The sequence below is a fragment of the Elaeis guineensis genome, chromosome 11 (genome assembly GCF_000442705.2).
Source record: "Elaeis guineensis isolate ETL-2024a chromosome 11, EG11, whole genome shotgun sequence".
In the NCBI taxonomy this organism is placed as follows: domain Eukaryota; kingdom Viridiplantae; phylum Streptophyta; class Magnoliopsida; order Arecales; family Arecaceae; genus Elaeis; species Elaeis guineensis.
The window spans coordinates 1,180,309-1,195,204 of record NC_026003.2 but is presented as its reverse complement, the minus strand read 5'-3'; the positions used below and the strand labels follow the sequence as shown (position 1 = coordinate 1,195,204).

Below are 14,896 nucleotides of genomic sequence, written 5' to 3'. Positions count from 1 at the left end.
TGTTTCTCTCATTAAAAACTTTAGTGCACTAAAAGTCATTGTTGTTAAGGCTGGCTCATTATAACTCAAGTAGAAATGAAACTTAGTCAACAAGGACAATGATAACATGGTACTCTAAGATTGCTAGCAAAAACTGCCTTTAGTAGTGTCAAAAGGTGTGGTTAGGCATTTCGTTAGTGGGGTTGACATGGTTATTGTATTAACGGCCAGTATATTGAATTAGTCAAGTACAACATGCACCTGCATGCTTTACCGGACAAATGTAAAGGGAGCTTTTGAAAGGCTCCTCTTGGAACACATCTAAACAAATCATAACTTGCAATTTTGCATCATAATGAAATTCTTTAATAATTTTTAAAATTTATGTAACAAGTCCGGTGTATCATTCTGCTTGGTTTAAGTAGTTGCTTTCAGATGAGTACATTTGTAAACTGAGCCTAAGATGATATGTAGCAAGGTTCACTGAACCATGTCACACTAGCCGATTCGAGGCGTACCGAACAAGACCAGTTGGAGACTGGCATGGTTCATCCAATTGATTTGAGTGGGCCCTAGTTCGCTTAACAACCCCCCCCCTCTTCCCCACCCCCTACTTGCGATGGTCGACAAGCATCCGCCCCAATAAGCCCCTCCCTCCTCCCTCTCTCACTCCAAAGGTTAGGGTTAGTGTTTCCTTTGGCCCTCTCTCTCTCTCTCTCTCTCTTTAAGGGTTAGGGATACATTTCCCTCTTAACCTCCCCCTTCCTCCCTCCCTCCCCCTCTCTTCCTCTCTCCTTTTCTCCATCTCCCCCTCCCTCTTCAGCTCTCACTGTTCCATACGCCCCAAAATGGCATGGCACAAACCCATACCATGTCGAACCAACCACTGGCTGGTACACCCTCCATTACTGGTTCGGCAAACCATAAGCATACTAGGTTGCGAAAAGGTTATGGAGCAATGATGTGTTGGGCAGGTCAAGTATAAATCTACAAGTCCAAACCCTCATGCTAAGGACATCAGTCAAGCTATAACAGACCATTTGCAAGCAGAAGCAGGGAGGCTTACATTAAAATAATTAATAATAAAAAGTCCACATAAGCCACTACCACCCATACCTCCCAATTTACACTTTCTAAAAAGTAATGTTGGAACCATCCTTAGGAAACCAACCACCATTTGGCCAACCAATATGATGAAATTCATCTTCCATAAACTAAGCCTCTTTATATAATATATACCATTACAGGTGCCAACAAGCCAAGATAGACCAAATAGGGCCAAGGCCTGAATTTGGCCTAGACTAAGACCTTTGGCTCAAGCCAAGTCCAGCAAGAAAATAAACTAGATCTCTTTGGCTCAAGACTGCCAAAATTGTAAAATTTACAATCTAGGATAATTTTGGCTTGGACAAAATATTGGGCTAAGCCCAGCCCAAAGCCTAAGGACAAAACTTGCCCGGTTTTCATGTCAAACTAAGCCTTTTTCTTTTGGATCTTACCCAGACCAAAATTTACCTAAATAGAACCACTCATCATCTTTATATAACTTAGGATTTCCAGCGCAAATAATAGGCTCAGAACCACATCTAGATTGGATGATTGATGTTCCTGCACCAAAATAGCAAAAGCCATCCCAAGAATCAAGAAGGAAAATAAAATTAAGGTGAAGAAAATGGGTCTACAGGTAAAGTCGATAGATGCGCCAAGTGGACCAAGGCTGCAAGGATCTTCATTAGAACCACCTAGGTTAAGTCCTAAGTCACCATGCATCGCCAAGAGAGGAACAAGGTCACACATAGAGGATAAAGAGATAGGTAAGAGCAAGATATGCCAAATCATGCCGAACAGGCTGGTTCATAGAGTACCGAACCAGACTAGTTAGAGACCAACATGGTTCAACTATTTATTTTGGTTTGGGTCCCCAACTCAAAAAAATCAAGCAAGCACACCCCCCCCCTCCTCCCTTTTTGGCTTGGAACTCTCTTGCGAGCATCCCTCGCTCGTGAACACTGCGCCCCCTCCCTAGCTGCTTGATGTGCCCCACCTATCACATAAGTCACTCCCCCTCCCTCTCACTTCCCCTCCCTCTCTCTCTCTCTCTCTCTCTCGTGCGCGCGCGCGCTCCCTCCTCTCTTTCACTCTCTCTCGAGGTCAGGTCATGGTTATGGTTTCCCTTGCTCTCCCCCTTCCTCCCACCCTCTTCCTCTCTCCTTTTCTCCCTCTCCCTCTCCTCCCTCTCCAGCTCTCCCTATCAGTACACCTCGGAATGGCATGATATGGACCCATACCATGCTGAACCAGTCGCAAGATGATGGCCCCTCTAAAACCAGTTTGGCAAACCTTGGGTAAGAGGTATTGACTCCTTAGGTTCCATGAAAATGGACAGTAGGAGAGGGTGAAGGAGACAAAAGGAGAATGATAAAAGGACAATTCTCTTTGATTAGCATTTCTAGAGGCTTCAGTAGAATGATAGTTTACCCCCACCTCTTGGTTGATTCACTAAGTTTTATCAGAATCCTAGTTGAGGGGTATAAGCTATATGATTGAAAAGAGAGTGTAGACAACTACCTTTACCTTGATTCACTAAGTATTCTTTTCAGGATCCTAGTTGAGAGGTATCATTACAAGATTCCAAAGAGGGAGCAAATAACCACATAGTACCCTGGCCTAAAATTTATTAAAACTCCGAGTTTGAGCTCATCCAGAAAATTAGATGTGCCATGGTTTCCTAGCCCCAAACTAGACCATGACCTAAAACCTCAGCCCATGCCCAAGATTTTGGCCTTTAGGCGCTCAAACCGAACCAGCTTAACCAACTAATAAACCTACCTACCATGAGTCCCAAATGCATGATTTCAAAACCTAGTATATATCTTGAGTTAGAAAACTTCTGGGGAATAAGAACTAACTAGCAAGAAAACAACCTAAGAAAGAAAAGACCTTTGTTGAAGAACTAAAATTTTAAAAAAAATCATTTCCTTTAGCTCACAAGCAAGAGGGTTGAAGGAACTAAGTAATCAATTATTTTACATAATGATTTATTCGATGTAAACAAGAATTGATTAGCATTAACCTAATCAAGTAGTAATCCACAGTTAGTTACACAACATAAGTTCTTTTTTCCTTAAGGATCATGGTAAGAATCATGTTAGCTATAACAATTGATAGATGGAAGAGATTGTAAGCAACATTTCAACTAAACATATGGCTTATCAACAAACGTGAGCTCACTGTTAATTGAGAGCCAAGCTTCATTAACCATACAAGCAATTCCTCCATCATAAAAGGACCAATTAAGAGACCACATTATGAGCATAATGAGCAGCTAAAGTTGCGTAATCATGAAACACAAGTACCACAAATATTACATGTTGATGACTGGACTGGGAAAGAGACAAGGTCATAGGGACAATATCCGGATGTGCTTTCGCAAAATGAATTCATATGCATTACTGGTCTCAGTATGCTTCATATAAATTCTCTTCATCAAAAGGGTTCCTTGCGAGCTAATCAAGGAGGACTCAAAATTAGTTTACAATTACATAAATACTACTTATTGACCTGGTCCTTGATCATCTTTAATTGCATGCAACTGAAAGTGCAGTTAACTTTTGCTTCAATATAGAAAAATTGTTTGCATGTTATGGGATCACAAGTTCAATCAGACCTAATGTTAACAAATCATAGAGAAACCTGACCAAAATCAGCCATATCCTTCACCAAATTAATGTTTATCCCTTTAAAGGCATTTCATGATGGTCAAACCACCACAAGGTGTGAAGGCAAGAGAAAGCACAGGATGCAAGAAGGCATCAGCATTAGGACTTCAAGCTTAAGATAAGTATAGTGTAGGTGCAGCATTATAGGCATGTTGTTCAACATACAGAGTATACCTATCTTTACAATCCATTTTTAGCAGAACTTATACATCATATATGCATTAATAATTCAACTTATTCTTCATTTTCATCTTCTTATTTCATGTAGGCACAACTTTTCATTAGTTCTATGGATTAAGCAAAACCTAAGTGCTAATTTTGGACTAAATCAAGTCTACATCAATATTCATTGTACTGGCACCAGATAACATACCAATATAATATGGTATGCTTGGTCTAGTATTGTACCGGGATAGGGTTGGGAGACTCTTTTTTCTCACTCAGCCATGGTACTGCCCGATACCGAACAATATGGGTTGGTACAACACAACTGTGTGAAAATGCTCAGTTCTAATTGGCATAGACCGATTTAGCCCCTGTGCTGCATTGAACCTTGGTACATTATGAGTACATTACTCGTATGGTATGATACACTTGATATGAGATCCTACAGTTTGGTATGGCAAACATTGGCACTTTGCACATACATCGAACTCATTTTGAAGATTGCAAGCAATCATTTTGTACATTCTAAAGGACTTCCAAAAATGAATGGCAAAGACCTCGCTTGAATATTAAGTTTTCAACTCAACAACTCCAAGACATGACTCTGACATTGAGATAGAAAACATAAGGTCAAAAAAATGCCAATTTTGTGTCCTCCATGTGGGTAACCAATGCTATCCTGCATTTGTTCTTTTATATTTTTCTTTTATTTAATTATTTTCTTTCTCACATCCTATGAACTACAATGTGAGATTGGAATGGAACAAGATCTAGCAAAGAAATGCATATCACATAGTTTAAAGTTATATAGGAAATAGTGGCAAAGAGGAAGAAACACAGAAATTTAGCAATCATTCCAAAGTTTTAATCATCATTGCACATTGAGTCCTCGACTTTTTTTTTTCTTTTTTGTGGTTACTAGACATAAAACTCAACATGTTATTTCTATCCCATTCCACATTTCCAAAGCAATTTGTAGTTTTCCTAAAGCAAAAAACACTTGTGTAGTTTAATGCACTTTTGAAGCAAATGAATTCCGAAAAAACTAAGTAGGCAATATTTTGAGTACTAAGGCATCCAAATGCACAATCTTGGTGACATTACTGATAAAATCATTCTTTCATCTAACTCTTAGAAAGGCACTAAGCAAAGGTCATTTTCTTGCAGTGTTTTAAAAAGCAGATGCAGTTTATAAGCAATCAAGGGACGGCATAGTGCATATGGAGTATAAGGGCTGCATATGCAGGTGTATGTGTTTGCTATCTTTTAATCTGGTACTAGGGAGGTGTTGAATTTCAGCTGAAAAACTCGAAGGAAGGTTATGTCGGTGCCACCAATTATGGCAAGGTAGAAATCTCACGACGACATGTTCAACAGAAGGAAGACACTAGTTGGAAGAGGAGCAGCGGCAGAATCACTTTCTTCTAAGACCGAAAATACCATCTTGACAGGCCACTCCAAGGATATAGCTCTCACAACGCTCACTCGCAAATCCTAAGAATCCACCAAAGGGAGGAGAGATAGAATAAAGAGAAACAAAGGGAGAATAATTTCCATAATTGTATTTCCACTACTCAAAAATCTTCAATATTGATTACAAGAGTAGTCCCGATGGGGGTATTTATAAGTACAAAGGAACTCTTTTCTTCAACTTTTCAATGTGGGATTCCAAGTCCTATTCTGACTCGAAGAATCCTAACTGCTAATTTTTCTAATAACATAAAATAATTCTCAAAAAAAAATTCACAAAAAATCAAAACTTGCTAGAATTAACTTACATTTACTTTCCTAATTGAGATAAGAAAACAACTAATCATCAAAAACTAGTCGTGTTTTGAGACCCATGCATATGGGACCCATGCAATCGCGATCCGCAACCTGTGCAACCAGGATCCACGACCCGTGCGGCCAGGACTTGTATCCTAAGCACTCCAGCATCATAACCATTTAAATATATATATATAATATATTAAGTGCAATAAAAGCTACAATAATAATGATTTTTTTTATGGATGGAAAATAGCTATCTTAGTAATAATAATAGATATTAGTGCTTATTTACTTAGTATCTAACACCCAATAGCAACAACTATAATATAATTGACATTTTACCACTATTAATACCCATAACATGCCTACTTTAGATCCATATCAAACCTAACCAACAACTTGAATCCAACCATAACATATGTAGCGCCAAAATGCTAGTAGGTTCATATATGCAGCCATATGATACTGAACCGTGCAATGATAAGTGTGCCACCTCTTTGGTCCATATGCAGTATGACCACATACATACAGCATAGAGGCAATTGGTCAAGGGACCACACATGCATATGCATGTGCAAATGTGGCAATGTGTACCACATTTTAATACTTTTTTTCCCGCAAATTTGGGTAATTCATCTTATATTACCATGGATAGAAGTTGTAATAGCTTAATCAATCAGGTTAGCCCTATATACTAAGATGCATAAGCTATGAACCAGTCCCCTGCCCACTCAATGCACTAGTTAATTATTGTTTAGCACATAACTACCAATGGGCTAATTTTGATGAGCATGCTAACCAACCTAACCCAATCAACTAGTTTTCCTAGGCTGTCAAAATCGACTAACCAAACTAGACCACATTTTCCCCCTCAAGTGCACTACCACATAAATTGTATCATGTAAACCACTAGAAACAAAGTTTCTTTAAGTAAAGCTAGCTAGGATTCCAACAAATTGCAAATGCATATACAAGAAGAAACTTAACACTAACACCATGATAGTACTATATTAATGACCTAATCATCTTGTAGTCACCATCTATACAAGAACCTAGTAGATTTGCACTCTGTCATCGCTTAACCCTACTTGACAGGCAAATGATGAGTTGGACAAGAAATTGCCACCACTACTTATTGTTAATGGCATGACAAAATACAAGAATTTGGAAAATTACAAAGAGCAGTAGTTCATGACTTAGCCAAAAAAAATAAAAGAGTATACCAAATACCAAGAAGAAAATGCAGACTATAGAATAACAGAAACTTCATTGTGTATTTTTAAAATTTTGAAATTAATGAAATTAAAGACAATTTGAGAAATTTTTAGCAATTGAAGTATGCCAATTCCCAAGTATAATAAGATTGAATTAGTTAAAGGTATATAGCATATTATTGGCCAAATTGGTTGCACTAAAATCCTATTCAAAACTAAAATAAATGCATTTATGAATCCACCAATCACCATAAACCAGTAAATGCATTAAAGAGAACAACTGCAAAAGAACCAGTAGAAGAAGATATGTTAAGTAAAGCAACCAACAGGGAATATATAACAAATTTCAACACTATATTAACCAACAAACATAAAATTTATAACAAAGTCAAAACTTTCACTCATAATTTTAAGGAGATTGAGACTAACCTGGCGTTTTGCAAACTCTTGTGAAATTTCACCAGCCAGGTTTCTGATATATCAAAATCACCATTAGAATAATAAGCATAACTATTTAGTTAGCATTCAACCATGTAAATATGCATAAACTTATCCCAGAGATTCTAATTAACTATGTTTATGTAGGATCAACTTCTTAACTTGGGATTGACTTTCTGATCCATCAATAACATCTCTTCTCCACAGGTTTGTGGTATAATTTCGATTGAGGTCAATCAGTAAGTGAAGATACCCTATCTTCTGTACATTTGCAATAGATCTCTGACCAAGGCCAGTTGGTCAACATGCAATTATCGCAAGGTATATAAGATATAGGAATAGGATAATGTAATAAATACCACAACAAATGTAAAATAATGCAAGAAAAATGGATGTAGAATAACAGAAATGATATATCAAAATAACAGGAAAGTGGTATCAGAATATAATACTCACAATAACAATACTAAGGCTGTACAATAAAATGATACCAACAAAAAATGAGGACAAAAGCATCTGGTAATCATATCATGCATCAACAAATGCCGCAATTTTTTTTGATGTTATTGGTTCATCTTTGCTTCACTAATGGCTTATCAAGTTAACAAATTCCATTTATCAGCATTTATAAAAAATAAAATTTAATTAACATGCTGTTATGGTAGAATATAGCATGACATGCTAAGCTTGACATCCAGTTTTTGTCCTCTGGTTTTACCGAGGACAAGTTGTTTCACTTTTATTTTCTCCAAAATTAGCCATCTTCTCTTGGAAAACTACATTCATGCACCCATCCATGTTAGATTTTTGTTAATCTAATTTTAAAAAAATAGAGTTTTGTTAATCTAATTTTTTTTTAAAAAAAAGGACTCATGCTGATGCATAAATAACTTTGGGCTCGATAAAGAAAAGAGCAAGCGGAATACGTAAAAGAGAGTATTTAAAAAAATTGATAACATGAAAAATGGAAGTTCATTTCACCATGACACAAAACTTGCCTGAATGGTCCAGCATACCTGTGTTGACATGACACAACACAGGTGAAGGTTTGGAATCAGTGCCTAACATGCACTAAATTGCTTGGACAAAGCTGTGGAGAAAGTGGGAAGCCAAGGTGGAGGGAGGGAGAGGGGGGTAGAGAGGGAGAGGGGAGGAGGGTGAGAGAGATTCAAGGATTTAAGAAAAGAGAGCCAAATGGGGAACACACACGCCCAGAGGAGGGGGGCTGATGGTGGTGGCAAGGAAGATAGCTGAGTGAAAGCACACCAGTGATCAGCTCTATAAGGCTGAAGAGATCAGTCATGTGCAGAGGTCGGCAGTGGGAGGAAACGACTTGCAGAGCCCAATGGCTAGTGGAGATCACTAGATATGCATTTAGTAAAGAGAAGATAAAGACAGTGGATGTGACCAAAAGAGAATAAGAAGAAAATAGTAAGGTTAAAAAAAAAAATGTTAGAAAGCAAAATAGAAGAGAACTGGCAAAGGGAGAGTAGTAGGTTGGGCCTAGAAGGATGAAAGAAAAGAGAAGAACATGGAGATTGGGATAAGAAGAATAGAAGAGAGAACATGAGAGATGTGATCAGTGACTCTTGGTATTCCTTTTTGGAAAAAAGTTAGCCTTAGCCTAAGGTTATTCCTTTTTGGCATGCTGAATACGAAGAATAAATGAATTATTCCAAAATTCACCCGTTTCTGTGACTATTAGGTCTATGAGATGATTCCCAGCCTAGAAGCAATATTCTTCATTTACTACCAAATATTCTACCAATGAGTCATTTTTTTAGTGCAACTTTCAAATCCATACGATACCATAAGATATGCATTCATCTGAAGTCGTCATGACAGGCCAACTCCTATTTGTACCTTCCCAATTGTTTGTTTGTTAGTAAAATGTAGGTTTTAGAGATTAAACAATTTGCCCTTACATTCAATCCAAGACTTGATCACCCTCCCCACCTTTTCCCCCACGCATCCAACATCAATTCTAGATATAATTCAAAAACCATTTCTGAGTCCTTTTAGGATTCCATCACCCAAATCAATTTTCATCTGAACAAAAAAATCTAAGTAAACCTAGAACTTGAACAAACTTTCTTCATTTAGTAATTAACATAAAACAGAACTACTATTTTTGGAAATCATTTTCTCACATAAGAAATGATCAACCATCACAATCCAGTCAAAAACCCATCTCAGCTAATCATGATTTTATACATAAGTAATAACAGTCAAACAACGAAAGTTAGATATATATTTGAAAAGCCAATATAGAAAGCAATCACCATTGTTGAGCTAAGATCAGTTAAGTTTATTACCTTACGTATTCATGACCCCAAGAACCAATATCACCCTCTGATCCTAGCAATCGGTACTTCAGGCTCTCCTACAAAAAAGGCACATAAATGTTTGATTACATTAAGCTTCACATACTATTGAGGTACACTATCTCGGTACCGAGCTCCGTACTGATGCCAACCTGTTACCGTTTTGATATACCCAATATGGGGGCTAGTTTGGCAAATTGAGTATCGATACAACCCCCATACTGCATATCGGTTCGATAACGATACACCCCATATACCGCTCAGTTTAGTACCATGTGGCATATCTTGCATACTATAAATCCATTGTCGCGATATATAGACCAAAATGCAATTTACCAAATGCAGTCTAAGAAATTATGACAAAGATGATGGTAGCATGTCCAACGAGATTTGATTATATACAAAGGTGATTATGCACAAAGATGTGATCAGAATGCTATTATTCTCCAAGGAAAAGAGCCATGCCTTTCCAAGAACACAACTTTGTTGCAATAGAATCCCATTTTGTAATATGGATGATAAGTGTACAGTACGCAAAAGCACACAGGTAACTCATGTAACATCATTTTCAGACATGCAATTAGGAAATTATACTTCGTTTATACATAAAGATGTGGACCCCATGCAAATGCCCTCCAAAGGGGGAAAAAAATGAAGCACGATAAAAGCATGCGACCACCAAGTTACTCATAAAAACACCCATGTATACGTAGCTTCCCTACATCTTATGGACAGAAAAAGGGAGCTAAGAAACTAAGTAAGAACCCTATAATAGCTGTCCCAGAAAGTTTTCCATCCAGACCAAAAGTCCCTGTTGACACCACCTCCCTTTCAAGACAGTCTGCTAGCTGATTCACCTTGCAGCATCAATCTAATTTCAGTCAAGAGCTGTTTTTACTAATGAGTCAAGGGCATTTCAAGATCGTTGTATTTGGCTAAAGTAATCATGTTCAATGACAGATCCACATGCCATTTACATCTTTTTTCCAAATAGAACTTAACTACTTGTGGAACAGAGTGTAGAACTCACAATGTCTTATTTCACATAAAGATCCCAACAATACACACGACAGAGCGTATGATACCTAACCTACACAGGGGGAACTATCATACATTTTTTCTTCAAATTGATCTCCATCACTGTGGCCCGGCCTTACTCATCTATAATGCAACTTGAAGTGTGATGTCAATAATGTCCAAACATAAAAAGGCATGTAGATGGATTCCTTCGGAAAGCATTTTATATGTAACAAGCCACTTAATTAGCGACTTATCAGAAAAATACCAACATTTCTAAATGACAAGAATGGCAACAACATGAGGCAAAACTCAACACACACACCAAAAAAAAAGATTTACAAAAATAGTTATAGATGATCCATCAACATTGGAAAAAGCTTTATCATGTTAAAATGATTAAGGATATAGTACGATGAAGATAATATTTATGCATTATAAATTATAATGTAGAAATAAAAGCTCTATGATGGAGGCCCTAAAGTATCATGTGGGGACTGATTATAGGTGCTAACTCAGTAATATTGAAGGTAATATTTAGACATGCACAACATCAAGAAAAGGTGATCAAATGAGACCTACACAAAAATTTGTAAATGTAGTGAATTTACCAAGCATATGGATGTCACTATGCTGCATACTCCAATGTTTCAAGGTTTTCGCCCACCACCCAAAAAAGGCATCCATAGGTGCAATAACTTCCAATTTTTTAAAAATATAACATACAACAGAATAAAACACAAACTCTGTAATCTTGCTACATCTAGAAATTTTCACATATAGGTTTCACCTGTTCAATTTTTTATGATGTTTTGCCATGTCTAAATATTTCCCCCAATGTTAGCAAGCTAGCACCTATAACCATTTTCTACATTTGCATCGGTAAGATACCTTGCCCCCTTTCATAATGCCCTTATTTAAAAATTGAAATATGGAATATGCCAAGTTGGTGAGACAAAATAACCAGAAAACTAGTATCACGAGCCTTCCACAATACAAGCCTGGCAATCATTCAGATATCCAAGAAGTCTCAATTATTCTCTTAGGGATCACATCCATCGTCATTTCAAATTTCAACAATCATGAGCCTTGTATTCATTCAGCGGTTAAAGAAGTTTCAACACTTCTATTAAGCATTGCATCCTTCAACATTGCGTCCTTCAACATTAAAAATTAAAAAATACATTGTACTCTGAATTCAACATATCCTCACCATTTCTATATATTAATATTATCTATCAGGCATAAAAGTACTTGGAAACACAATCATCCTGACAATCCTATCTATGCATGCTTAACACAGAATCTTTTTGCACCACCACATAACCAACTACAAGCTCACGTTTCATATGAAAGGAAACATTTAAGTCATAAAACATTTATTTTGATCTCAAATAGACTTACAATGGGAAAAAATTCATTGAAAATTAACAAAATTTTATCGGTAATATAACCAAAGAAATAATTGGAAAATAAGACTTGGACTAGAAATTAACCTAATTGCAACCATATTATTAACTCTGACTAAAAGAATGATATGTGAAGGCATGTAAAGATGTAGATGATGAGGGGAAGTGAGTCTCTACCGCAATTGTAACCATACACATAAAACTCGCTGGACCACTGGGAATTTCTTGCATTAATTTTGAATTTAAGCGGCCAAACAATTATCTAGCTATTCCTCAATTATTGAACTACTCATATATTTTACAACATTTCATGAATATTATAATTTTTATTCACAATTGGTTGTGAAACACTCATGCACTATATGCTAAACATGCCCTTTGTTGTTTGTGTTGGTGGTGATCGTGCTGTCATTTTTCCATCTCGTCTCTTATATGCTAGGGTTGCATGTACCAATATACATAAATACAATAATCTATGCTTTCAAAAATATTAATGAAACTTTTTTCTGTTTTATAATGTTCCAAAATCATCCTCGGCATTTGTCCTAACTTTCGTCATTTTCCATGATCTATTGAGTTTTATCCTCTAAACTAATTACTTTCTTATGCCAAAGCTAGTATGGTTGTAGGTTGAAAATAATCTGTGCGCTCACATAATATGGAGGCAAACATGTAGATAAAAAGGAAAGAGGGAAGGGATGCATGACATTTATCATGCTGAGCTGTTTAGGCAGAGAAGCAATGCCGACTACACTGATTGAAATTGAGATGCGATCAGTAGGGACCACTCTAGTAGAAGGATAATAACAGGAACTAGCTCACTAGGTGTACTGTATGGTAAGATATAATCAGCATATTAAGTAACTGAAAGTTGATCTTAGGTGCCACCACATAACACCAAGTCAACCATACTGGCACATCTTTAGAGAGCATTCTTCTGTGACTCTCAAGAATCAAAAGGGACCAAAACGTAATACATATAAATAATCAAAGGTGAATAATCATCAGGGAGGTTTGGTGATATGAGAAAGGGTTTAACAGGTAACGTGTAAAATCCAAGGATTCTTTGAACCTGACAGTGACTGGACAGCATGAAATCTAAAGATAAGTCAGATGATTAAAAGTAACATTCATCTAAGGAACAAAGCTTACAGAAAAACTAGTGAGAAATTTGTCAGACTAAATTGAAATTTTCTAGATGCCATCAGCAAAATTTGTTCTAGACAACAATGGCATTATCCAAAATGATAATACAAAAACTACCAAGGATGTCAATAGGATAAAAGAATGAATAAAAATAGATGAAAGAACCAGGAAACCAAATTCCCTAACCCAATTGAAGCACAAATTGAGCATTCATTGAATCAGCAAACCATGATTAAATTGCCAACGTTGTTTTAATACTTGGTCTTCTCTTACGTAATATTCCTTCATGCAACTCATTCTTAACAAACGCAGAACGAAAAACAGGTAACCGGAAAATAACTTAAATTTTAAGTAAATTGCATACCCTTTCCCCTTCAGCAGACATCGTTAAGGCCAACACAGAAAGAACGTCTGCTAGGTACTTCTGCAATTCAAGAGAAATATGAGCTATCAATACCGAGCAAACATGTATAAAAACGACAACATAAAATAATGATTATACCTTCAGGTCAGACTCTGGCAGCGTATCGAAGTATGCTTTTAGAGTTCCATAATGGGGTCGAAGGAACTTTAAAGGCTTTGGAACAGATGTCATGGAGCTTGTTGCCGTACGAATCTCCTTCCTATCAACAAAACAGTAACATGTCACTGAGAAAAAAAAAAAAGCCCTTATTCACCAATTCTCCAACTCCATCAGTGAAATCAAGAACTTGAAAAAGACGAAAGTTTTATTTCTTGAAAACAAATATAACGATAGTAAATCAAGAAGATAATAGTAAATCAACAACTGCAAAACCCTAATCGCTAGGAATCCAGTTCTGGACATGATTTGCATCAGAAAGACACCTCATGCTTTCGAGGGCGAACTTCTGAACGGCGGGATCGGCATCCTGAACCCTCTCAACGTAAAGCTCGAGCTGCTGCTTCAACGCCAAATCTTCATCCGACTGCAACGAAACAAGAGGCCATCAGAGTGAGAATCGAGTAAAAACGATCCAACAGAAGGGGAAAAGGAGAGCCAGAGAGATCAAAATCACCACATCGTCCTCTTTCTTCTCGTCCTTCTTCTTCTTGGGGTCTTTGGAGGGGGGCTTGGGACCCGCCTGATCCGCGCTGGCTGAGCTGTCAGGTGTTGGATCTACCGCCATTGAGAGACTGGAAGGAGCGCAAACACCTCGGAGATCGATCGAGGAAGAGATAAAAAAGAACCAATCGAAAACCCTAGGAATTGGGGACTGGTGAAAGGAGTGGGATCGGAGAGGGGGGAGAGAAGTTCGGTCCTTTCAATGAAAGGTTTACGATGAAAAAGGGATGTCCGATCATCGGCCGTTCGCTACATGATCCATCTGGACAACACCACTGACCCCTGTCGTATCTGCATGTCTTCCCGGAACATTCTGTGACGGGACTCTGAAGATCACACTGGTGACTAAATTATAATATTTATAATATATTTTTATAATATTGATATTATTACTATTTTAATTATATATAAACTAATTGCATATTTTATGTTATATTAATTATATATTTCATTTTATAAATATATCATTTATGTTTTTAATCTCATATCATAAATATGTTTTCCTACATTGTATATTATATTATTTATACCCGTGGAACCTTATAATAAAATGAGAATCACTTTTATTGCTAAGAATCACTTTTATTGCTAACTTGATAATATAATAATATTATTGTTAATAATAAAAGAT

At 36.9% G+C, this 14,896-nt stretch overlaps 1 protein-coding gene across 2 annotated transcripts in view; it reads right to left on the bottom strand.

Annotated features, from left to right (window-relative positions):
- LOC105037359 (26S proteasome non-ATPase regulatory subunit 2 homolog A-like) overlaps positions 1 to 14,535 on the bottom strand; it is a 27,395-nt gene extending 12,860 nt beyond the window's left edge. The window contains exons 1-6 of one of the 2 annotated variants that reach the window (XR_012135270.1): positions 14,219 to 14,535; positions 14,028 to 14,128; positions 13,684 to 13,804; positions 13,546 to 13,605; positions 9,601 to 9,668; positions 7,277 to 7,319 (exon numbers count right to left, since the gene is read on the bottom strand). Coding sequence is in view for 1 of the 2 variants with exons in the window: in XM_073245481.1 (XP_073101582.1) it covers positions 7,277 to 7,319; positions 9,601 to 9,668; positions 13,546 to 13,605; positions 13,684 to 13,804; positions 14,028 to 14,128; positions 14,219 to 14,329 (504 nt within the window). In the remaining variant the exon portion in view is untranslated. The remainder of the gene's footprint in view (positions 1 to 7,276; positions 7,320 to 9,600; positions 9,669 to 13,545; positions 13,606 to 13,683; positions 13,805 to 14,027; positions 14,129 to 14,218) is intronic. The other variant, XM_073245481.1, reaches the window with a different exon arrangement.
- Between the last annotated feature and the right edge of the window lie 361 nt (positions 14,536 to 14,896).